Source organism: Hyperolius riggenbachi, chromosome 3, assembly GCF_040937935.1.
Source record: "Hyperolius riggenbachi isolate aHypRig1 chromosome 3, aHypRig1.pri, whole genome shotgun sequence".
In the NCBI taxonomy this organism is placed as follows: Eukaryota; Metazoa; Chordata; class Amphibia; order Anura; family Hyperoliidae; genus Hyperolius; species Hyperolius riggenbachi.
Genome location: NC_090648.1, coordinates 255,338,032 through 255,365,082, shown reverse-complemented (window position 1 = coordinate 255,365,082; position 27,051 = coordinate 255,338,032). Strand labels below are relative to the sequence as shown.

Here is a 27,051-nt window from a genome sequence, read left to right as displayed (position 1 = left end):
AATCACGGGAAGTAGGTGGCAAGCAGCAAATGTCAGTCTACACAACTATGAATCATCTTTATAACCCTTGTTTGTCCATGTTAATTTTTTATACAATATGTGTAAAGTGCCATTGAAGTCCATTGAGTGTAACCAGAAAATAAGGTACAATTTTAACCTGCACATTAAATTAAGAATAGCACTTGCTGTCCGGCGGGAGAGGGGGGGGGGGGGGGGGTTAACTTACGCATGCTGCCTATAGCCAATGTGCTCCACTCACATTCCATGTCACTCTCATGCTTCTCTCTTCAACCTGGAAGAAGGAAGCAGGGAAGTGATGTGGAACACAAGTGGAGCACATGGGCTATAGGCAGCATGGGTAAGTTAACCCCCCCTCCTACAGACAGGAAGTGCTACTCGTAAGTTCAATTACGAGCAATCCAACTGCACATATGCCAGCTGATCCAGAGGAAGCATAATAATATTAAAATAATGCTGCTGACAATCTTTAATAGCAATGTGTGCCAAACTGCAATAATTCTAGTACAAGAGGATATAAGCACTTAAGAGGAGAGCAAATCTCTATTACTGAAAATATTAGGACTATCGTCATATGGATTTTCTCATCAACCTGTGAAATATAATCCGAAAATCAAGCGTCATACTACCTAATCCGATTATTACAATTGACTTGTGAGCAATAAAACAAAATATGTTTTCTTTCCAATGTGTTTTCTTGAAAGAGAACAAAATAGATCTGTAGTTTCTTCAGAAAGATATGGAACCCTCTATAGTAACATTCACTGTCATTTGCGGCAAGAACAGCCATTAACTGCTAGCACAGGACACATTTTTCCTCTCCGAATGAGACATACAAGCTGAGATGTTCACACAAGAGTGACTTCTGGGGTTTAAGCTTTGGCACTATAGTGTGCTTCTCCGAGATGTTGGTTTATGTAAGAAGTTCATACTCACGCAGTAATCATCTAAATTTTTGGTGTTAAAATGTAAACTATTAGCTATGGACACACAACTATCAAATTTAGAAGATAGAAAACCTTCCACTAGGAACCTGATCAGCATGTCACAGACACAACTAAAGCAATTTTTTTCAGTTTCAGAGAAACACACAATAACTTACAAATGATCTGCACTGTGGAAACCTATGAAACCAGGGCTGTATATCAGAGTATGGGGAGCAAGTCTCTGGCTCTGTCATCTTCCACTTTGTTCAATCAAAGCATATAACTGAATTATTGGAAGAAATGGCAGTAATTCCCATACATTTCCACATTTACGAACAGCAGGCTCCTATTCACATGCAAAGAGCGATGCATTGCTGTAGCCGGAATGAAAATTAAGATGAGAACGTCTGACATATTAACCCTTGGTGATTTATATTGGTGCTGCACGGTCCATGTACTGCAGCTTACTAAGAAACAAATGCATTTATATAATTAAAAAACCCCACTTAAGTGGTTCTGCACATTAATATTTAAGCCTCTTGTTCATCGAGACTTCAGCATAAATCCTGATATGGCTGATTAAGTCACAGTGTCATTTTCCTGCCTTCACTGGCAAGAAAGTATATCCTAATCTTTTAGCTGTGACCATGAATAATGATAGGTAAGGTTCTGCTAACATGATTGGTAGTGCCACTTTTATTTCTATCTTAATTCTCAAGATGGATGTAAGCAATTGGAGGGCTGCACGTCGGGGCCGCATATGAAGGAGGTATTTGGGGACTTCATCTTGATTACACTGCATCAGTCTTATTTAAAAAAGACTGAAGCAGAATGTTTATCCCTCATCTCTCTTTATCGTCATTTGGGTTTCAAACATCTTATTCTGAAATTCAGAATTATGAAATGTGATAAAGACTTTAACTGTTGCCTGATCACGCTGCAGATGAAAAAAGTGGCTCTGTGGTATGAAAGCTCTGGATCTTGTGTCACATTGTTTATGTGTGTATAAGATCAGTATCCCCTGTAGACTGCTATGAAACAATATGAAGCTTCTAAAAATGTATAGTGCACAATATAATTTGTCTAATTTCCTGGCTTTTTATTGTATGAAAATGGAAACAAGGATCTAGCACACAAATGTTACAGTATATGCATAAAATAGTTATAGCGCTCATCCAAAAAAGTCCCTTCTCATATAAAAGTTCTTGCACAATTCAATACTTTTCCTATGCACTCTAAGGCCCAGTGCACACCGAGCGGTTTTTGGAGCGATCCGCTGGCCGCATCCGCCTCTAAAAACGCTTGTCTAATGTATTGCAATGGGATGGTGCACACCGGCGGTTTGCGTTTTTTGCCAAGCCGCAAACGCGCCTCCTGCTGCGCGTTTGCGGTTTTCGGAAGCGTTTCGTCCTCAATGTAAAGTATAGGAAAACCGCAAACCGCTCTGAAAAACGCTAGTTCAGAGCGGTTTGCCAGGCATTTTTGTTACAGTAGCTGTTCTGTAACAGCTTTTACTGTAACAATATGTGTAATCTGCTACACAAAAACGCACCCAAAACCGCTAGGTATGTTTAGAAAACCTCTCTAAACATACCTAGAATCGCTCTGAAATCAGCTCCCAAAACCGCTAGCGTATTGCGGATCTGCTAGCGGTTTTGGTGTGCACTGGGCCTAAGCCAGGTTAATTCAACCATTACCAGGGCACCCGTCGGGGAACAAACTCACCCAGTCAGTGTGACCACTATTAGACTGGTCAAAGTGCGTTCTATCTGTACCTCGCCGCAACAGGCACCAGTTGATACTGCTTCAGTGTTTGCAGGTTGGCATCAGAGTAAAACCATGGCTCCAATATGTGCAAGATAATCTCAGCATGAAACATTACCTCTCAGTGCAGTTGCGTATAAAAACGTAATCACTTAAAGGACCACAGGCTTTACCCCCCTAATGACCCAGCTATTTTTTTTTCTAATTTACAAATTAGGGCTATGCAGCTTTAATTGGCTTACTGCAGAGCCATACAACTGAGCACACAAATTAATCCCGCCCCCCTTTTCAGCCCACCAACAGAGCTTTCTCTTGGTGGGCTCTGATCGCTGCTTGGTTGTTTTATTTTTTTTTATTTGTTTTGTTCTTTTTTTTTAAATAAAATTCCCTATTTTTTATTATTTCCCACCACTCTCCCACCTGCCCCCGGGCCCCCACCAGCCAATGACAGCGATTATTCCTGAGCCTCTCTAGGGAACAGCCAAGTGAAATGGCTGTCCCCAGTACATCACTGCCATAGATCGCAGCACTGTACAAATGTAAATAGACAGCGGTTTCACTGTCTAACAGTCTCCTAGTGGCAATCGCCACTGGGAGACTGATGACAGAGCGGAGCTCCATCACTCAAGCAGGGATGCGCGCGCAATCTTCTGCAAAACCCCACCTTAGGACTAAATGCCTTTCAGCGTTAGGCGGTCCTGGGGGTGGTCCTGGGGGTGGTCCTGGGGCTGAATCCCCCCCCGACTCAGATCAGCATTAGGCGGTCAGAAGGGGGTTAAAGGAACATTACTGATTAACATGTTTTTTTTTCAATTGAGGTAGGAATAGTTTTGGAAGTGCTTTTAAGTATGGGTGTATACTTTAAAAAAGCTTATCTGTTTGTTTACGGTCATCAAATTCATTTCACACTTAACCCCCAGAGACCCAGTGTTGTAATATTACAACATCACATTTAAGGCTACAAAAATAAACCCTCCCCCATTTTTTTTCTTTTTAAAACTTCATGTACATTACTAATAGAACCTATTGTTCAGTTCTGCAACACCATTGGATGGTTGAATGTGTAAATAGGTCTGTTTATCTGGCCATGAAGTCATACAACCCTGTTGCCTGCTTTGGAGTACATCATCTTGTTGTTTTGGACGGGATACATCAGGACTAAAGTAAGTAAAAAGCTTGAAATATTTTTTTATGTGATCATTAATATGTGTAGATCATGCAGATTTTATGACATCATTGAATATACTGATTTTAAGATATTTAGAGCTGGTTATTTCTATGTTGTAATTTTACAACAGTGGGTCAAAGTGATAGCAAGGTTTTGACTGCACTTTAAACTTGAGAAGGTGATAAATCTCTAGGAGGTGAGGATTAAAGTGTTTGCATGTCTAATTGAACAATAGGTCTACTTGATAGAAGTTGTGGAATGGAAAGTGTGAATCTTTGCATTAGAATAATTAGTTAATTTGCTTTGTAGTTACTTAGCTTTTCTTTCAACTTTCAGAATGTCTGAAACCAAGAAAAACCAAATCATGTATAGTGTGCAGGATGTAATTGAGGCCATCCAGAATGGGGACAGTGACTTGGAAATGCCCTTTGACACAGATTCAAGTGACGAAGAGGAATATGGAGTTATTGGTGAACCAGTGGAGAAGATTCAACGCTGGGACAAAACTGCCAAAAGATTTGTTGAAGTTGAGAGGCCTTATATCGTGGCTGCCTATAACAAATTCATGGGCGGAGTGGATTTGTTAGACTCATTTGCAGCAAAATACAAGTTTCCACTGAAGTCCTGCCGCTGGTACCTTTACATCTTCTGGCACACCATTATCCTAGCTGTGATCAATGCTTGGCTCCTGTACAAAAGGGACTGCAAAGCTTTGGATATCCCAAAGAAACAGATGCTAAACAGGAGAATGTTTCAGGCCCAGTTGGCATCTTCTCTTATCCTGATCGGAACGGCTGGGTCAGTGTCAAAGCGAGGGCGACCATCTGCAAGCCCAGTTTTATCAAGAGGGGGCACCCTGACTTCCCAAAAGAGGCAGTTTACAGATGATGGAGGTTCTTCAGCTGCCATGACAGCCAAAAAGTCAAATGCACACCCTCCAAAGGAAGTTTGCAAGGACATGATTGGACATTTTCCCATCAAAGCCGAGGACGGTGCCGACACTGTGCAAAAGACTATACCAACACACTTTGCAGGAAGTGCAATGTTCGCCTCTGCTTTTCAGAGCAAAATAACTGTTTATGGAACTACCATAACTGAATAAATGAACAAATAAAACATGCACATATAGGGCTCGATTCACAAAACCGTGCTATGAAGATAGCACAAGTGCTATTTTTGCACTAGTGCTATTTCATAGCGTGGCCGTTTTTGCCCGTATTTGCGCTAACATTAAATTTTTTGTGCAAAAACACGAAATTTCTTGATTACCGCTGATAGAAGTCAATGGGCGCTTCACAGGGAAAAATTTGCGTTTTAGCGATAAGCGCAAAAAAATAACGTTTACACACAAACAAATTCATGTTAGTGCGAAAACGCAAAAAAAGGTGTGAAAAGGGCTGTGCTATGTGTTTTCATGGTTTAGTGAATCAAGCCCATAGTCTGGGTCCAATTTTTTTATATGATACTCATTTTTTGTATTAATTGATAATAAAAATTACTTTTTTCTTTATTATACTATTGTTGTTGTGTATATACATAAACTTAGGTGGGTCTTTATAAGCTGTAAAGTACAAATAAACTTTTAATTATTCCTTACATGTGTTCAGAGAGAGAGTGACACTATTGAAATTCTGCTACCTTACAGGCCCAGCGTTGCAATTTTACAACATCCTCTCCAAAAGTTACTAAAATGTCAAAATAAAAAAAAACACTGATTTAGGGATCACAAGCCTCCTATAACAACATGTGAACGTTCGAAAAAAATTTTTTACGTTTTTTTCTATATTTGGGTCTCTGGGGGTTAAGGTACGTACACACATATGATATTCCTGAACAACTTGTCATTCAAACCGGTTGTTTGAACAACAGTTTGGCATGTGTACAAACGATAGTTAGACATGTGTACAAACAACTTGTTGTTTGAAAGCCTATTAGTTTGACACTAAAAGACATTAAAAAAACAAGTTGCTTGATCAGTCATTTAATCTAGTCCATTGTTCTATCCAGTCCATTGTCCATTATCAAGTTGGTTAAATGACATGAAAATTAGGTAAATTAGCATACCAAACGACCGGTTGTACAGTGTGTACATGAAGTCTGAACAACTTGCTGTTTGAAATGCAAGTCGTTCAAACAACAAGTCATTCAGAAATATCAGACGTGTAAGCACTTCTGCTGACGGCATCTGAGGCAAAAGTTGACGGGACTACTCGTTCATGAAGGGAGGGGGGATTCCCTCACACTGCATCCATTAACCCTGTGTGTGAGAGAAAGCTCTCACTGCCTGTCTCTGACTGAGCTGTCTGCAGAGAGCAGAGGAAGTGTAACTTTGTTTGTAATTGTATGTGAAACCTGACACCACTTTTCATATGCAGTCTGACATGCAAAGACCAGCGTAACATTGAAGCAAACATTTTCATATGAAACATTTCAATTGAACTAAAAAATACACAAAATGAATTAAATATTTTGGTTAGAAAATGTGAGAAAAGAAATGTTATGTCATTTAGCTTCATGGGCATTGCCCCATAACTGAGGAGCATTTTCTGCCTAAATGTTTTTCTTCTGTGGCAACGTTTCCCCTGTGGTTTAATATTTCCACCCCCATTAACCCGTTCTGGTCTTAGTTGACCTACATGGTGTCCTCCTCTGGTGAAATATTAAGGCTTGATAAATTAGTTTGTTCTGTGTAATATATTTGTTTGTTTGTTCATTTATGTGACCTTGCCAGTATATTAGTGTATAGCATGCAAAATAGAGTTAGCACTTTTTCTGCCAGCAGAGCAAATTACACTTACCTACTGCACTTGTCCCTTATTAACAACAACTCTAGTTGATTCTCGCCCTGATAAAACAATCAAGTTCTTCTCAGGACAATAAACTGATGATGACAGCCTAATCTATTATTGCTTGTTTGGCCTATAAAACATGCCTGCTGCTTAGTTAGTTCTTCTTCAAACCATTCCAATTTCATTTGTAAAGCAAATCTCAATCTCAACAGGAAACTTGAGCTAGTGATCTCAACATGCCTTAAATGAATATCTATGAGGAGACTAGTACGTCTGACTAAAATGCAAAATGCCATGTAAGTATAAAAGTGGACAAAATAAAAACCTTATTAGAGTTATATTTTTATCTAGGAACTTTTTTAAGCTATACCTCTAACTGTAAGTCAAATGTCTTGAGATGCATGTAGATACATTAAAAGTAGTCAGCTTTAAAAATGAAGTCTTACATAAAACACTAAAAAATAAAGTTTAACTATGAAGATTAGGATATAGACTGTTGGAAAAGTAAACTTTAAAAGTAGGCAAAAGTTTTGTTTAAAATAAATAAATCACTACACACTATAGTATGCATCATCTAGTTCATAATTGAAAATCTTAATAAGATACTACTGTGCACTAAGAAACACCTGAATGTAAATAAAAGTATGGTAGGGCAAACTAGAACAAGGGCATGTTGTAATGATGTATATTTATTCCAGGAATTGCAAAAAGCAAGAAACAACAATCACAGATCCACTAAGCAGGAGAGACAATGATAAAAAATGAAATTGATGTCTCAAACAAGGTTCCTTAGGAATACAACACCATTATTTATGGGCTTTTAGGCATGGAGCATCCAGTATTGCTGTTGCTTATAATAATTTGTCCCTGGTGTATTTATTGCTTTTCCTTATACTCTGTGCAATGACTAGGACGTGGTTTGCTGCTTGAAACCCTTCATTCCTGATAGAAAACCCTAGCTTCACTAAGCACCCTAGAATGCAAGCAGTTTGGGTGCCAGGAAAATCACCTGCTTTGCAGAACAGGTAGTGGAATGATCATCGTGAGCTAATGGTAAAAATGTTTTGGCAATGTGGTAGGGCACCTAGAATTAAGTGCCAGTGATAAAGCTAAGAGAACAATGGATTATGAAAGCAGAGTTGAGTTACATTTCGGGAGCAATTAAAAAGGTTAATGGTGAGAGATAGACTTAAAGGAATACTATCGATACCCAAGTGATTCTAAAATGACAGTGTGCAAATAATGTCTAAGTAGCTGTGTAAACATTTTTCTACCTTTCATGTTAAATATCAGAGGCAAAAACTGTAATGTATTGAGTGTAGGATTTAGCTATATTGGGACAAATCAATTGCAGAAGGGGTGTCTGCTTCAATGCACAGCCAGAGTTGCATATCAGACTACAGAAAGAAAATATCAAACATATCAAACTCTGAAAGCAAAAACAGTATGAAAAGCTGTGAGAATTAGTTACATTTCCTCTTCTCTCTTCAGACACTTCAGTCAAACACAGGACACAGGAGCTGCAGCTGTTGGGAGCTCTCTGCTCTGTCACACACAGAGCTACACATAGGGTTAACTGATCAAGTGTGAGGGGAATTTCCCCTCTCCTCATGGCTCAGTCAGCCGTCAGTTTTGGCGTCAGTAAACCTTGAAAGTATTTTGCTAACAGTAAACAAAGAAGTTGCTACTAAAATGTATACACCAGTACTTAGCAGCACTTCCCAAACAATTCCTGTGTCAATTGAAAAAAAATATGTGAATCGATAGTATTCCTTTAAGCTAGCAATACACTAATAGATTGCCACCTGATGTGGAAAAATATTTGATCGGTCCCCAGTTGGTATCTGATCAGGAGGGATCAATTTCTACTACACACAGCACATTGATTTTCAAAAGATTTTAGCAGGACATTTATTGAAAACCATTCAAACTACAGTGATGCACTGCTAGTTGCAGCACAACCCTATGGGACATCAACTGACCACCGCTCCTGCCCCGCCCCTGATCAACAGAGATTTTCTCATGTACAGAACAGTTTTAATTTATTTTAGATCAACATCTATCGAAATTGAATGAATGGGACATGTTGGGGCAATATATTTTATCAGATTTGATCAGACTGTCAGTAATTGAATAGTAACATCAATGAGTTTATGGCTACCTTAAGGGGAGGTTTGCTCTTTTTGATAAACATGAAAGGATAAGGTGAGGAATCAGTAAAGGAATTTTGTCTAGGAAAAGAAGGAAGAAGAAGAAGAAGAAGAAGAAGAAGAAGAAGAAGAAGGAGAAGAAGGAGAAGGAGGTGGTGAAGCAGCATTGACCGAAAATAGATGGTGAAGGATTGCAGCTCTCACTTGGGTAATGTTGAGGTTGGTAAATGGTTAGTGAGTATAAAGCTGCATCACACAACTATCTTTTTTTTTTTTTGCTGATGGACAGTTTTTAAGACTTGTCCATGATCACAAATGATCACCAGCCCATTAATGTCTTAGGGAATTAAAGGAACAAGTTTGTAACTGTTTAGGCACTACATTAAGAGTGAGCTAACCTGAAGTGAAAACAAAAAAAATATATTGAGTCTGGCATTGCTACTATTTTTAAAAATGCCAGCAACCTCGTTGCTTTACTATTCTGTTGGCTACAGTAATTTCCAAGTCCCTGACCTTTAACAACTATGCTTTCAGTTGAGTTTGCTACCTGATCTGAATGCTTAAATCACTAAAGGCCAGACAAGTCCCTATTTTGAATGGATATCCACAGCAGTAAAATACGGCAAATGTAGCTGGTCACTATTTCTGCTCTGGAAAATGTTTAATTCAGCAATGACGGAATTCATTTGAAATGAATAAGTCACAGGACAACTTTTTGACTTGTATCTTCAGAAGACATTTTGCACCTTTTAAGGCATAAGGGTCCATAATCAGTTCCCTTTTTATCCTAAGATTTCTACTACATGATATTTTCCACATCTGATCAATGAAATGCCACTGTATTGTTAAAATCGCACAAAAGTAAACATACCAGTGCGTTAGGGGACATCTCCTATTCCCCTCTATCACAATCCCCGCCACATTAAAAGTAGTCAAAAACAGTTTTAAAAAGTTTGTTTATAAACAAACAAACTGCCACCAAAACTGGAAGTAGGTTGATGTACAGTATGTCCACACATAGAAAATACATCCATACACAATCAGGCTGTATACAGCCTTCCTTTTGAATCTCAAGAGATCATTTGTGTGTTTACCTTCTTTCCCCCTGCAGCTCTCATCCACTGAAGAGTGACAGGCTGATTGTCTCTTCCTGCAGACAGCTCTGCCGGTGTCTGTAATTCTTCAGTATCTGACAGCCCAGCCAGCTCCTTTCACAGCCTAACAGAGGATGATTTATCCAGATTGTAAAAGGCAGCTCTCTTCTCTCACTGACAAGAGAGCAGAGACGCTGCCTAATGTAAATAACACACACAGGAGTGTGCATAGAGGGGGCGTGCATAACAGAACAACAACACTGAAGAGTTGGCAACCTTCCAGACACAGGGCGACAAATCCAACAGGGGAAAGATACGTTGATTTATTACAGAGACGGTGATAGTAGAAAGTGCTGCAGTAAGCCAGAGCACATTAGAATAGGTTTAGGAACTTATAGGATAGTAGAAAAAAGGATGCCTCCAGCAAGCAAGAAAATACTCAGAATAATTTTGACAGTACTTTCTCGCCTACCGTTTGGCATTTTTTTAATTGCAGAGTGCTGCACATTTCATTTATAAATATACATTTTATATTTATTCTAAACAAATTATGAAAAATTATCGCCTAGGAGAAAACATAGGAGAAAAGGTGAACTGAATGAGGGCCAACAAATTGTCCAGTTAAAAGCATCTTTCAAAACTTTCTATCAAAATACTAGGAACTAGATAAATGACAACCTAAACAGATGTACAACACTCTTTGCATTGTTTTACATGTATCTGCTAAGATGAAGAACTATATGTTTGACCAGTATCAGAAATCTCCACTCCAGATTATAAATTGGGCAGTTCATAATAAACTCAACATGGATCAAATAATAAAGAAAGAGAGAGAGAGAGAGAGAGAGAGAGAGAGAGAGAGAGAGAGAGAGAGAGAGAGAGCGAAAACAAATGTATAACAACACAAGGATACTTACAGCAGCAACATTAACAAAATCATCATCTGAAAGTGTTTCTAGCATCTCAGTCACAGAGGTTCTTATCAACTTCAGTGTCAAACCACTGACACTGCCGCTTCTGTACAAAGACACGAGAATGAGAAAAGGGTTACAAAAATAAATCTGCTTGAAATATCGTAATCAGTTTCAGGTCCAGTGTCAATGAAATTAATTGGAGAGCTATTTTAAGTTATACATGTCTGTTTCTTCCTTCCTTCTTGGGATAATAGGCATTTTAAAGGATCTAAATTGTAGCTTGTCTGCTTCAGGGCAAAGCTCAAACTGGAGGGATTGCAAATGCTGATGAAACACACTGCAGTAATATAAAAGTATTTCAATCCATTTAAAGCATCAGATGCAATCTATTCCATCAAAGCAACAAACTAGAGAATAGATTTTTTTTTTTTTTTTACTACAAAGCAATCAAGTAGACACATCAGGCTTGATGCTTTCTCCCCAGACATTAACCTAACAAAGAGCTCTCAGTAGAAACCAGGAGATGCTTTTAATAGACTGAATCTCTCACTTTTCACTCAGTATATACAACACTAAATACATTTCAAAAAGAGCTCACAGAATGTAATCGAAAACAAGGCAGCAAAATATGAAGGCAGATTTCATTTTACTGCCTTTTAAGTGTGTGTTTGTTGTGGGCACAAATTGCTAGCGCATAAACGAAAGGTTTATCATATTAGATTTATACTTTATTTTCTGGTTTATGGAGGTCGTCCAGGAATGGACAAAAAAAATAAAAAAAATAAAAGAAACTGTGAAGAACTGTATTCCAGCGAACCTTGTGAGGAGTTTTGGCTGTGCACACAACGGCAATGACAACTTTTTGCCTATAAATGCAGGGGAACCTAAATTATTAAAAAAAAACCACACACACAAAAAAACCTGGTACAGATGTGAGCATAGGACTGTAATCGAATAAGGACAACTGCACTATTTAATCATATTCACTTTAGTGTAATATGACCAAAGTAAAAATCACCAATTTTGCCACCCACCATTGTGTTCATCTTTGTGAGTCTCATCCGATTTTGTATGTTTATGGGAATGTAACTGTACAACAGCATATTCAATTTCTTTGTGTCTCCCATTTTTTAATACCTGTAGTAATTGTAGTAATATATGTAGTAAATGTAGTGATTTAGACTAAAATACAACAGAGTTCTGCACAACATCTGTTGTCATCAACATCAAGTTTAAATGCTTCAGAAATACTTCTATTTTTCAGTTATCATATATTACTAAAAACTTCTATCATGGAGCCAGCCCCAGTATATTCAGTCTGGTTTTTTTTTCAGCACTCAGCTATTTAAGCTGGATGAAAATGTTGGACTGCAGAGGCACGGTCATCACTCTTGGCCTGTTTCAGCAGCATCCTTGCATCTCTCCCTATCAGTGGCGTAGCTAAGGAGTTATGGGCCCCAGTGCAAGTTTTACATGCCCCCCCCCCCCCCCCCAAGCACTCCATACATAATTGATATGGCGCACCAAAACCTGCCAATGGGAACTACAGTGTAAGAGGTGCAAGAAGAGGATGTGGGACAGTGTGTTAAGGATTACTACTATTCAAAGCATCTGTAGATGTGATTATTACAAGCACAGGACCAATAGAGAGCTAATACTTTGATAGAGGGTGGACCCTTCGGGGCCCTTCTGGCCCAAGGGCCCCAGTGCGGTGGCTACCTCTGCACCCCCTATTGTTATGCCACTGCTCCCCATTGACAAAGGGTGTATAGCTTTGAAAGACTCTAAGGTTATATTATTGGTGGTGGTCTCCCATGCACTTTGTATGCAGGGTATAATTCTTTTGTGTTCATATGCCACTTTTCACATCAGATGGTGTCTACTTGTAAGACTAGTTTTTCAGTCACTTTTTTTTGTTTGTTTGCGGTTAGCCAATAGCATGTTATTTTATCATAGTAAATAATACTGTAAGCTTGTTTACTGCCCAAACTATTTGAGTATGCTCATGTGTTTACACTTGCATACATGTCAACTTTTTGTGGCTTCCTATACATTTTGACATCTCTGTAATCCTTTATGGCTATTGTTTTATAGCTTGCAGTGTATATATTATTCAGGACTAAAAACATAAGTTCCAAATAAGAATTTAAACTTGGTGTACATGTCTATTATTTCTGCATATGGTCAATAAAGTGTACCTGAAGGGAAAGAAGTGCCCCTATGCGGTATTTACCTTAGGAGTGGTAAACCTCTGGATCCTAAAAAAGGATCCAGAGGCTCCGTCCTCCTATGCAGGCCTGTTCCAGTGCTAAAACCCCCGAAAAAGAGATAATCGACAGCTTGGGCATCCGCACAAGCATGGACTTGCACCAGTGGAAAAATCTGAGCCTGATCAGGTCTGCAAGCTACTGCACACGTGTGAGCTGCCAGTGCTGTAGCATGGGCCCGATTGGGCTCACATACATGTTACTGCACAGGTCCAGTGCAGCACTTCAGGGATCCTCTTTGTCAAGCTCGACATTGGCTACCAATTATCCAGATGATCCAGTTCAAACTCTTAACTCTAACTTACAAAGCTCTCCACAATGGGCTCTATTCACAAAACTTCTCATACATGACTTATGTGTCACATAATTGATAAAAATAACCTTTCAGCACATTTACAAGCAAAATAATCACTCAAAGTAAGTTGATCCTGATTGACTTCACTTCAATAATCATTTTCGAAATTATATTTTTTCTCTTTGGTAGCTTAAATATGTAACATAGATAAGGTGAAAACAGAGGAAAACAGGTGAAAAAGCTTTGTGAATCATGCCCAATAGCTTTACTGTGTACATCTCCTCACTAGTTTCCAGAAACCAAGCCAACCTCTATCTCAGATCTACACATGACCTTTTATTGTCCTCTAGAAACACCTACTCTCATTCAGGTGTACAAGATTTTGCATGTGCTTCACCCCTCCTCTGGAATTCTCTGCCACAACACATCAATCACTCTTCAACCTTTAATATCTTTAAATGCGACCTCAAAACTCATTTTTTCCGTCAAGCATACACTCTACCTTAGACCAGTTCCCCTTTTGACCTCTGGCCAAGTTGTACTTCCAACTAGATAACCTAAAACACACTGCCTCTAGGTATGAATATTGCATACTACCCCATCTGGTATTAGCCCCCATTCCTTTATATTGTAAGCTCGCAAGGGCAGGGCTCTCTTGTTCTAGAATTGTTACACATTTATTCCAATTCATTTTTTCACAGTCATAATTTGATTGTTTAGATTTTCATTAATGACCCCAACTAATCCCAAGGTAACTAAACAAAAAAATACGTACACATCCACTAAAATCAGCATGTCTTTCGGAGATGCGGCTCCTTGTATATACCTGAAATACAAACAAAGAAATATGATGTTTGTGGCGGTTATACATTCTACACTATAGTATTTGAAAAGAACTATGAGTGATTTCATGCAAACCCATTTAATTCCTTGATTACAAAAGTAACAACAAAACATTATGACTGTTCTAAGCTGTATAACAAATGCAATGGTTAGAGACTACTGAATACTAAACTTCATTGTATAATAAGAGGTCTCTTTGAATGGTTTTCCAAGAAAAACAACTTGACTTTCTGCTGCCAAGCTCCTGAAAACCATTGTTTAACCATTCTACACAAGGACTGGGTCTTCCTGCCATATTACGGAGTCATAACCTTTTGTCAATATTACTATTTCTGCTGAAAAATAAATCAAACACATTTGATTGAAATGGACTGGATATGTAGCAACTTTTATGCAGAATTTTGCATGTATTATGCATGTTCATGTGACAATATGGACTTGTCACATGAACTAGCACAATTGAATGTCATTACAACAGCAGAGCATAGCGGTCGTACCTCAGATGTCTGTATCAATTATTAATTGTTATAACCATATCTAAACAGCCTAATAAGTTATTGCTCTATTGTGGATACTGTATAATGTCACAATCACAATGGAACCAATACTTATTAAGTCTATTAAAATGTTTCATAAATTATACACTAATGCTGTCCATACGCTGGTCGATTAAAGGATGATCGACTGACCTATCTATTTTTTTTTTCCTCCATACACTAGGGTCAATTTTTGTTCTATTTTTCCACCTTTAATCAATCGGAGGCCATTTTCGATCACAAAAGCACCCTGGTGAATCAGATCAAGTAAAGGTCAACCAAGCAGGTAATGAAAAGCTCTCGATTCTTGTTCCATCAATTGAAATAACCCAACCTACCCGATCAATTCATTTTAAAAATTTGATCGAATATCGGCTGATAAGAATGGCAAAATGACACTCAAATGACAACAATGTTTGATCCATTTAATTCATTTATCGGTTATAATAATCAATAGAAGGAAAAAAAATCAACCAGTGTATGGCCACCTATTGGCCACAATAATAGGAAGTCTGACAGGTGGAGAGATTAGCACTTATCTCCAGCCAAAGAGTGGTATAAACAGTATATGGTAGCAAGAGAACAGTCAGTTCTTGGGCTAGTAGAAGCCTAACAGCAACTTTGACAAGGGTGAAATTGTGATGGCTAAAAACTGGGTGAGGGCTTCTCCAAAATATCAAATCTTGTAAGGTTGTTCTCAGTATGTAGTGTTCAGAGTTAGGAAATGTCCAAGAAAAGGACAACCAGTGAACTAATGACTGTGCAATGTGCAACCAAGGCATACTGGTACATATGCAAAACAAAGACTAGCCCATCTGCTTCACAAACGTGCTACTGTATTGCTGAAAAATTGTAATTCTGAGAGAGACAAAGGGATCAAAACATACAATGCTTCACAGCTTGATGCATATTGGGCTGCATATTTGGGGATCAGTCACAGTACCTATGGTCACCCTTATTATCTTGAAAAGTATCTACAATGGGCACATCAATATCACAAATGGGTCATGAAACATTTGGAGGGGGATCTGGTGGGATAAGTCACGTTTCCTTTCAGATCAAGTAGATGTTATTTTAGCATGTGCCACCTATTTGAAGATTTATTCAGACTATTCTAATAATGGCCCCACAATGAAACAAGCAAAAGCCACCTGCTACAGATTTCTTTGTGTGGTCCAGTTTTTAATATAATTTTTGGTTAACTTGAGGAGTGTTAGGACCTTTGTATGATTTGTATTATTGCTGGATCCTGGCTCTGTACATTTCCTCTCTTTCATTTCCTCAGTAACCAAAGAGAAATTTGATCAAATGGAGCTTGACAGTTGCCACACTACTAAAGAAGTGTATGTATCACTGTGTCTTGGTATTGCAACAATAGCGAGGTTAAGATTTGTGCATGTGTTGATGTACTTATTTAAATAATAGGGCAGCATGGTGGCGTAGTGGTTAGCGCTCTCGCCTTACAAGGCTGGGTCCCCGGTTCAAATCCCAGCCAGGTCAACAACTACAAGGAGTTTGTATGTTCTCCCCGTGTCTGTGTGGGTTTCCTCCGGGTGCTCCGGTCTTCTCTCACATCCCAAAAACATACAGATAAGTTAATTGGCTTCCCCCTAAATTGGCCCTAGACTACGATACATACACTACACAATACATACATAGACTTTTGACTATGGTAGGGATTAGATTGTGAGCCCCTCAGAGGGACAGTTAAGAAACAAGATAATATACTCTGTACAGCGCTGCGGAAGATGACGGCGCTATACAAATACTAAATAATAATAATATTAAATAATAGGGCCACTCAGAACAGTTATGAAAGGAAATTAGCTCAATGAAGACACAGCAGTAGGAAAACTGCTGTGTCTAATGCTTCCCATTCTATCTTAAATTCCATCTGCAAAAAGTTTTGGCTCAGAAATGACTGGTTCAGACAGACAAACCGGCAGCCACCCAGATTCTCAGTCAAATGCTTTTCAGCTTGCGATAAGCAAAGCATTGGGCAACCTTCAGTGACATTTGGCAAATGTGTTGAATTTTGATTGCCGCAGGAGGGTATTGAAGCCCGGTTGTTAGCCGATCTTAAAAACTGCATCTGTGATGAAATGAGATGACAGGAAATGATGGTATCAATCGCGGCGTCTGCATGAATGAAGGTAAACAATCGTGGCAGCATCTGTACAATTGAATGGACAGCATTTTTAAATTTGCTGTTTACAACAGGCTTTCAATGTTTAGCTATGACTAAGGAGCGATTGTGAGGCTCCGATACGTGTGAGCTATTTGTGCCATGCACTGCATACTTAATGGTCAATAAAGATTGGACTTTTAATGCATAGGTTGAGCGGATCTCTCCATTCCCTGTTACTGATGGCGTTGTGTGGCGTTCCATGGTCCTGCTCCTGGTACAAACTGGAAGATTGGTGAGCGGTGAATCCCCCTTTTTTCTACAGTTTCAATGTTTACAACATGACAAACAGACATAGCTGGTATTCAGTACAGAGCTATGCTGCATTGTTCCCTTTCATAAATGTTTTTACTGCATTTTGCAGATATGCCCACTCATGGTATCCTTGGTCTAATTGAATGCATTGTGCACATAACAGTAAAACATACCATGAGACACTCATGTGAAAACAATAAAATGCAGAAGGACGTTTTTTACCAATACACTGAAAGTCTTTTGTTTCAGAGGTTCAATGGCCTCCTGCTATATTAAGGCTAAAGTGGCCCCGGTATTTCACAAATACAAAAGGAGCGAACATCATGTCCTTACCCTCCCCTTCCAACCATCCTCATCTATTTTCAATATCATAATACAACATGTTTCAAAATAATTTCAAGGATATGGCTCAAAATAAACGAGAACAGCTCCATAATAGATAAATCTTATTATAGAAACACATTGTCCATTATTATTCAGGTTTAAACACATGGCCTTGCTTTAAAAATATACCTAAGCACAATGAGAAATATTTTTCAATGTTTACACTCAATTTATTGCTGTAAATGTAATTTGCTCTTTCAAAACTCACTAGGTCTTACTTATTTTTTTTTTTTTTACAAACCGTATTAGATGTAAAAATGAAATAAATTAATCAGTTCAGTGGTGGCGTTATTGCAGCACTCCAAAAACTACTTAATGCCTGTATCACATTTTTATGATGGGTTATCTCATATTTGCAATGCACTTCTGCTACTTGTACTAAACTTGTACTAAACACAGCAAAAACGGTGGAACTGATAGTGGACTTCAGAAGGAACGCCCCACCACCCAGCCTGGTCATCATTGACGGTACCGAAGTCACCAGGGTACATAGCGCACGGCTCCTAGGCACCACCATCACGGAGAACTTGAGATGGGACGGAAATACCTCTACAACCCAAAAAAAGGCCCAGCAGAGACTGTTCTAACTGAGGCAACTGAGGAAGTTTGGAATGCCCAGGGAGCTACTGACCAGTTTTTATACAACGACCATTGAATCTGTCCTTTGCTCCTCCATCATTGTCTGGTACTCGGGGGCAAATGCAAAAGACAAGCTCAAACTCCAGAGAGTCATCAATGTGGCTGAGAAGATCATTGGGTCGCCCCTGCCACCCTTGGACCTTCTACACACATCCAGAATGAGGTCCAGAGCAAATAGAATCATACTCGACCCCTCCCACCCTGGCAATCACTTCTTCAGTCCCCTCCGCTCGGGACGCCGCTATAGGTCCCTCTACACCAAAACCACCAGGCGTAGGAACACATTCTTCCTGCAAGCGATCACTCTGCTTAACTCAGACCCTCTCCCCAATGCCATCTCCTAAGCCCCCTCATCACCTCGGGGCACTAGAGTACGAACGCGCGCCCATAGGCCGACATGTTCATCTTTGCATAATATGGGACAACCGCTCTATGTGTCATTTACTCTGTCTTATAAATTTATAAATTGTACTATGTGTAGTGTACTCGCACTGTTTGTCACTTGCCAATATGCCTTGTGTCCACAAATAATTCCGGGTGCGGCGCCTGTCGCACTTGGCGAATAAAGTCATTCTGATTCTGATTCTGCTACTTTATTATCATATAACATTGCTTAATACATTGTCATTTTATAAACTAAAAGGTTGAAACTAATACGTGTCCTTTTTTGTGCACCGTGAAAACAAATTGGCCAGAATGTAGTGACAGCAGGTAGATTCTACTGACTGCAGGTCAAGTTTGACTCCAGTGGCATGAAGCGATAGGTAACACAGAGTCAAAAGATAAGCAAAACAGCCAGGCATCTGGCACGTTTTAAATGGAAATAATACCACACTCAAAAATGCTCTCACTAAGTATCTTTTGGGATTTGGTGATAGGTACCGTAGAGTCTAGTGATAGGTCAATTCTGGTGATTAATCGGTTCTAGCAATAATCAGATTATAGTGATAAGTGGATAAAGTGAGAAGTGTATTAGTAGGGATAATAACAGCTATGCAAAGTGTTCCGAGTTGATGCAAATGTTTATGCAAATATATGCAGGTTGAAAACGGACCAATCAATTCAAACCTGGGTTTAAATTGATTGGTCAGTTTTAAAACTGCATATATTTGCATAAACATTTGCATACTTTTTGGAAACATATGCATCTCATTGATCATCCTTATGTATTAGAGATAGTTAGGTTCTAATGATAGTCGGAATTATACTGAGACAGTTAATATAAATAATATAAATAATTCAGTTGGTACATCAACTTCAGGGATAAGTAGGTTCTGGCAATAGAATGACTTTAGTGACAGGTAGGTAAAGGGATATTTTGATTCTGGTGAGAGGCAGATTAAACTGAACTGAAAACCTGTAATTATTTGTAAACAATTAGGGAGGTTAGTAGTAGTGTGACATTGTGGGTGAGGGTTCGGGTGAGCGGCATTAGTCACCTTTGGTGGGCTGCTCCTGTGGTCTCTCTTCCATATGGAGCTCACCATCTTCTCCACAGAGAGACTGCACAGTGCTGCATTTTCATTTTCCCAGTATGGTTGTTGTTGTGCCCTGGTACAGTACAGTAGTCTCTGTGATAAAAAAAACCTTTCCAACTCCACTACTTTAACTCACAGTCAAAGTACCCTTTCAGAAGGTGCTAGCAATAGTAGCAATAGTAGCCCTGTAACAGTAGTAATATATATTCAATGATTTTAATAATAAAAAGCCATTAACCAGCTACCAGCCAAACAAAATATGATTTTGAGAAATGAATATCTTATCCCCTCACTGTTATTTTCACTTGATTTAGATTCCATATTTTTCAGACTACAAGACGTTCCTGACCATAAGCCACACCTATGTTTAGAGGACAAAAATCATGAAAAAAAAATATACTAAACCTGGTGTGTCCAAGGTGCAAGGGCATCTTGTGCATGTTCACCGCCCATTTATTATGTCCCCCTTCTGCCTCTTGTGTCTCCCTGTGTCCTCCTATGTCCCCCTTGTGTCCAACTCTGTGCCCCTTTGTGTCCTATGTTCTCTATGGCCCCCTTATGTCCTCCTCCGTGCCCCTTTGTGTCCTCTATTTATCCCTGTGTCCTCTTTTTGTACTCCTGTGCCTTTCACCTGTTCTATCCAAGTGTAAGGATATATTACTCAGCTCAGGATGGTGCATTAATTAAGTGCATCAAAGTGTGTTTAACTTTAATTTTTCTTCTTTTGTATTCTTTAGCGTTTTATTAATTAATAAAAGGAATTGGAGGTAGATATTGGTGTTGACTTATTGAATAAATTCCCAGATATCTTCCTATTTCCTTCCAGGTACATCCTTTTTGTTGCATTTTATCAGCCATTTGATGCCCATTAGCATTCAATTTGCATCGGTGCAAACTATTAGTGCCCCACTGAAAATCCATTAAGACTGCTAAAAGATTTTTGTTTGGGTCAATGAGATCCAGCAAAATAATAGAAAAACATGGATTTTTTATTTAAAAAAATAAAATATGTTCTTACTGCCTGGAAACAAAAAATAATAAGTAGAACATTTATAGTAATCATGGTTTCACTTTGGGTGTATTTAGCACTTGATTACTGGGATTTCGCACATATTTTGTTAAAAGGCATTTTATGAAAGGGTGTAAAGGTTTACAGAACATTACTGGACAGCACGCTCTCATGAATTTATAACACAGGCTAAGCAACTAATGGACAGATATTATGCTATTTATGGTGTGTGACACAGTTTTATCAGCACTGTGGTACATCTTCTCCATTCCTCACCTAACCCTAATTAATATCCTTAAAGGGAACCTGAATGGAGAGCCATATTTATTTCCTTTCAAACTGTATCAGTTATCTGGAAGCCCTCAGGGTCTATAAAAGGTAATAGAGGCAGAAGATCAGCAGCACTGCCAGAAAATGTGCATTGTTTAAAAGTAAATAAATGTTCTGCCTCCATATCCCTCTCACACCAGGTTCCCTTTGAAAACCAAGGTGATGAATCAAGACACCATTCGTTTATACCTATACCAAATACCTCCACAAAAAAAGAAGACTAGTGGAGTGAGAGAGGAGGTAAGGTAAATTATTTCCCTAAACAAGACTTGTTATTTTACTGACATTCTACTGATATTAATATACTGTGGCATTTAATACAGGCTTGCCCTGGGCGTGTAGACATCAGGGAGGACGGCGCTGCATGTCTCTTGTGATTGGCCGGTGGCTTTTTGCTGCCCTTATTGGCCGGTTGGGACGACAGCGCACGGGGGAGTTACTTCCTTACTTCCACGCTCCTCTAGAGATACTGGGGAGTTTTTATTGTGTGTTTTCTTATCTAATGTACCCGATCAGGTCCGCCCGTGTTGCCACCCACTTAGTGGGTGTGTATATAAGGTGGTGGTTTTGTACACTTGATTGAGTTGTTTGATAAAGGGCTGTTTAGCCCGAAACAGCGTCTGTTACTGCTGAATAAAGAGCTATAATTACAACTAGGTGGTGCCGACCCTTCTATATCTTGGATTACAGTGGTCCCAAGAGACACTGGGACGGGGTTGTGGCACACCCGATCGTTCCAAGGTGCTCCTCACTTCACCTTTTGAGAGGCACAACAGCGCACCCGCTGGAGCCAGGGAAGGTATATAAATCAGTGCTTGTCAGGGGAGGATTCTGGGACGCTTCGGGGGAGACAGCACTGGACTGCTTGCAGCTACAAGGATGGGGGAAGCCTCATTGGGACCCTAAGTCTTTTTAAACACTAAGATCCCTTTCTGGCGTCCCTGTAACTGGGTATGAAAAGGAGAGAGTTCCTGGAGAAAGCACTGCAGATTGGTGAAGATTTTATATGGTCATATGATATCATGCAGTTGTTGGTGTGCTGTGAGCTGGATGTGTGTGAAGCAAAGCTGTTCCTATTAGACAAGAGTGGTCTGCCAGCTGTTTTGTGTGGTTTTATTATGCAAACTGCATCAGTTAACATATTCATTGTAAAGTCTCTTACCAGGTAGTTATGAGGGGGATTGGTGCCAGTGAGGCAATGGGTGTCAGGCGATGGAGCCTGATGGCCCTTTAGCACCATAAAGCTCTTCCTCTGAGGCTGTGAGGAAGGAGGACACACTTTACAGCACGAAACAGACATCAGGTTCCATCACTTGGCACTCCACTGTCTCATTGGCAATGATCCCTTTCAGAACTACCTGATAAGAGACTTAACAATGTACGTGTAAACTGATGCAGTTTGCAAAATAAAATAAACACTGCTGGTAGTGCAGGACCACTCTTGTCTATTTGGAACAGATAACCCTAATGCTAGGTACACACAAAATGTTTTTCCCGCTCGATTCTCCACAATCGTTTTTCCCACTCGATTTCCCACTCGATTCACTTATCTTCTGCTCCTTTTTCTCACCTTTTTCCATTCACTTCTATGAGAAATCAAGTGATAAAACGATCAAGAGAAATATCGGACATGACGGAATCAATCGAACGCATCGATTGAACAAAAAAAAATGTAACGTGTACCTAGCATAACTAGTAATTGCCCTCCATTGTCTGCTTCGGCTTCAGCATTATCCACTTTGAGCACCACCATGAAATCAATAATCCAATGTCTGAAAGGAACATAGTTATCAGGCACCCAAATCAAGTGATAAGTTTGGGCAAGTGAGCACCCAAACCTCTCAGCATTGAGTTCCAAACCTCTTGGCTCCCTTTACTGCAATGTTCTTACATCCGTTTGTGTATATTCAAATTACAATCAATACTTGTTTATAGTGAAAATGTCCTGTTTTTGTAACCATAAAATTATTTATTAACCATGATAAACGTTTGAGGATTCCAATCAAGAAAAACAAACCAAAAAAAAGTTTACAAATGTTAATGAAAATTACAAAAAACAAACAAACAAAAAAAAACATACATGCAAAACAAAACACAAAAGGACAAGTACACGTCCATCTGACTATCAGAACAAAGCCTGCATTGAATTATTGTCCATTATTATGCCACTCTTAGCAAAGACTATTCAATAGGAAAACAGTTTTCAATTAAATGATAGAGCAAATGCTGTGGGTATTGCACTAGAAACTGCACATATATAATAGATCTAGTAGCCCACTTTAAATCCCCTCATTTCAATACACTGTATTTTCTCAGTAACCTTGTTTAATGTTTTTCCACAATGGAACATGATGAGGCAGGGAAGCAGATGAGACATCTTTTGTCCTAGCTCAAATACACAGACACACAGGTACACACCCAGTCAAAAGTTTAAAACCCCCGTCTCTCCAGTTTCCATTAAAACGTAAGCAAGCCCATTAAATAACAATGTGGTACAAAGTTAAGTAGAAAACGCCCAAAGGTTTGGATACACTGCATTAGTATACCAAAAATGAAAAAATCTCTTTCAGCATTAAACAAAAGGTCCAGAAATTGTAAAATTTAAAGTACATGTATACACATGTATACAAATATGCATATATTCCATAATAAAATGTTTTAAGTATTTTTTTTTCCCCCATGTTGCTGACACTTACAGTAGGTAGTAAAAATATGAAAAAAATATTTCAAAAGCACTTAGCAGCAGTTTCTCAGTATAACTGCCAAAATAGCGTGCAAGTGAGCAGGTAGGTTCGCTGACATCTTTGTGCAAGTAAGTGACAGCAACAATGAAAAAAGTGTAATTTATAGTGTGTTTTCCTCTGTGACAAATGTATATTTTATCTGTATTTTTATGTGTATTTGTATTAAAAATGCATCATTTAAACATGGGTCCTTAACATATTTCTGAAAACAATACCAACATGTATCCCAACTTTTTGTTGGTTATTAAACCCTCTGTATGCATTAATGCAGTATTAGAATAGAACTACTGTATATTCCTGTGTATAAGACTACTTTTTAACCCTTGAAAATATTCTGAAAAGTTGGGGGTCGTCTTATACGCCGGGTGTCATTGATGCGGGGTGATACGCCCTATCCTGTTACTGTCTCTCAGATCTCCCTGCTGAGGGAGCGCAATCTATTCTTCCTTACCGCTCTGATAAACAGGTAGACAAGGAGAGCTGGCCAGTCTACTTAAGGAGAGTTGACCAATGCAACAAGTCAATTGACTATATACTGTTATATACTGGGTAACACATACAGTACAGCACCAGTATCTGTTCATACACAGCACCAGTACATGATTTTTTAATTTTTATTTTTATTTGGTATGCGTTGGAAGAGGGGTAGTCTTATACGGCCAGTATATCTCAAGCTCTATATTTTAACTGGAAAAGTTGGGAGGTCGTCTTATACGCCCAGTCGTCTTATACACCGGAATATTAGTACTATAGTCTCTTTATCATTATGACCACAATATTGCTATCAGTACCAATCAGGGACTGAGTGAATTACAAGGAAAATGCCCAACTGTCAGCCAAAACACTGTATATGGCACTCAATCTTGTCTAGCTACTGGCTTCTGTGAGAAGACTTTAGAATTTGCTGTCACGCTTTCAGTGGGTTCCATAGCTGTACAGAAAGCTACTAGTCGGCATTCTCCATGTCGCATGATTGGCATGATCACATGGTTAGGGATATTATAGACACTGTTGCAGGATTGTTCTCATATTAGCACATTGCAACAAGAAGAGGAGACAGTACAGGCAACCACTATTTGCTTAAAACATTAACAAAAAAAAACAACAAAAAAAACAACAACATAAAGATAACATAAATCATCAGCAGTTATGAATTATTTTATATTAAATAATGAGTAGTCCACAACACCAGGTCTTGTATAAAAGCTTTTTTTATTGGTATCAAGGTTAAAAAGTAACCATGTGCAGCGACAAGCACTGTTTCGGACATATTTGTCCTTTTTCAAGCTGCATAGGCGCTCTCTCGCTGCACATTTTTAACCTTGATACCAATAAAAGAGCTTTAATACAAGATGTGGTGCTGCAGACTACTCCTTTAAATACTGCTGACCCCGAGGATCACTGGATCTATTCTGCTTAGCACGTGTCTTCTCCCCATTAGGTGCTGGTCCCCTTTGCTTCTACGTATTAAATAATAAAACATAATTAACCCATATGTTGATTTAAAAATTATGATGACGATGATTATTTTCTTTAGTATGAAATGTATAATAACTACAGTAAAAAAAAATTCTTGTTTGTCCTTAAAGGACATGTGAGGTGAAAATAAACTAATGAGATAAACAATTGTATCTATCCTCCTTCTCCTAAAAATAATGTTTTTAGATATCCCACAGTTTTATTTTATATTTAAATCTATTTTAAAGTTTTTACTGTTCTATTGTCTCGGCTCAATTACACATTCATTGATTTATGCCACAGCTAAAATCTATGAACTATTGACCCCTTTATCTCTTTCCTGCTTTCAGAAGCCATTTTCTGCTAGGAAAATGTTTTATGCTTGTAATTCCTTGTCAGTGAGAGTTACACTATAGTCTGACCCAGTCCTGACCCGGCAGAAACTGTGATTTAGATGTAGATTTTGATGTTTTTAGGCAAAGAAATAAAAAAAAACACAGCATAGTTAGTGTTATTAGGCTTTACTAAGCCGCCCTCGCTCCACATGGCTCATAGATAAGGTTATCTATATTGACCTGAGGAAGCGGGCTGAGCCCCATGAAATGCATTGTCTATAGTAACACTATTTTTTTAATAAAGACTCCTTTTTCCCACCCACGTGAGTCTCCATTGGAGGTAAAGGACCTTTTTTTTAAAAAAAATTGGGCGCCTCCCCAAACATATTCTCCATAGTTATTAGTGTGCTTGGCACTATACATACACATGTCTATCTCATCATGTCACATGTCATCTCGGGTATCTTTTAAAAAAGACACCAAGAGTTATCATAGGTCTTGCTAGTGTACCAAACATGATCAGAGAAAGTGTCAAACATTAAAAAAAAGAGCAAAAAGAACAGAAATACCTTAGACAAAAAGGACAAGACTAATCTTAAAATCATGGAATAGCCAGAAAAGCTTAATCCTCAGCATTCAGCATTCTAGTATCAAATGGACAGAAGGGTGAAAGCAAAACAACCTACACCTATGAAGGCAATGCTTTCTTACCTGAACATCTAACAAGAAAACCACTAGTTTCTTCCAGGCCTGAGCTGATGAACCCCTGGACATCAACATTACATGATGTGCTCGTTATCTACGACCCTAAATTTCCTTAGCCGACTACTGTTTTTTCAGGTCCCCAATGTTTATGCTTTGATAGAAGAGACTGGATGACACATTTTCAAAACATTTTGTGTTACCTTGACTATTCTGTCTGTTAGTGACCTTGTTGATGCAGTTGGACCAACCTGTGTACTTTGTCTTGCCACTGTGTTAGGCCCTGTTCAGACTATGCGCGTTTGCAGAACGCATAGAGATACAAAGAAAACGCAAATTGAAAAATGCATGCATTTTTCTTGTGTTCGAAGGCGTTTTCTATTGCGTTTTTCACACAAGGAACAGCAAAGAATTATGGGAAACGCAGAGGGAAACATACGCAAAAAACGCAATACTATGCGTTTTTGATACGCGTCCATAGACTACCATTGTGTACGTTTCTGTGCATACCGCACAGAACTGCATGCAACAATGCGGATGAGAAACGTATGCATCTCATACGCATACATGTGAACCAGCCCATTGAAAAACATTACTAGCCGCTTCTATGCGGAAACTCCGCCCGTGTGCGTTCTCTAAAAACGGCTAGGAACGCTCATAGTCTAAGGAGTTTACACTGAACTGACTTGTACACCACATTTGTTTTCCTTATTCAGGTTCATTCATTCTCACACAACTAATTCTGTTTGATTTAATAATTGTGTAATA

General features: G+C 38.8%; 1 protein-coding gene across 9 annotated transcripts in view; it reads right to left on the bottom strand.

Moving 5' to 3' along the window:
* Positions 1-27,051, bottom strand: part of CACNA2D1 (calcium voltage-gated channel auxiliary subunit alpha2delta 1) — an 846,695-nt gene that overhangs the window by 244,016 nt on the left and 575,628 nt on the right. For all 9 annotated transcript variants that reach the window (XM_068276177.1, XM_068276179.1, XM_068276181.1 and 6 more), the window contains exons 9-10: positions 14,161-14,211; positions 10,827-10,926 (exon numbers count right to left, since the gene is read on the bottom strand). In XM_068276177.1, the coding sequence (XP_068132278.1) occupies positions 10,827-10,926; positions 14,161-14,211 (151 nt within the window). The remainder of the gene's footprint in view (positions 1-10,826; positions 10,927-14,160; positions 14,212-27,051) is intronic.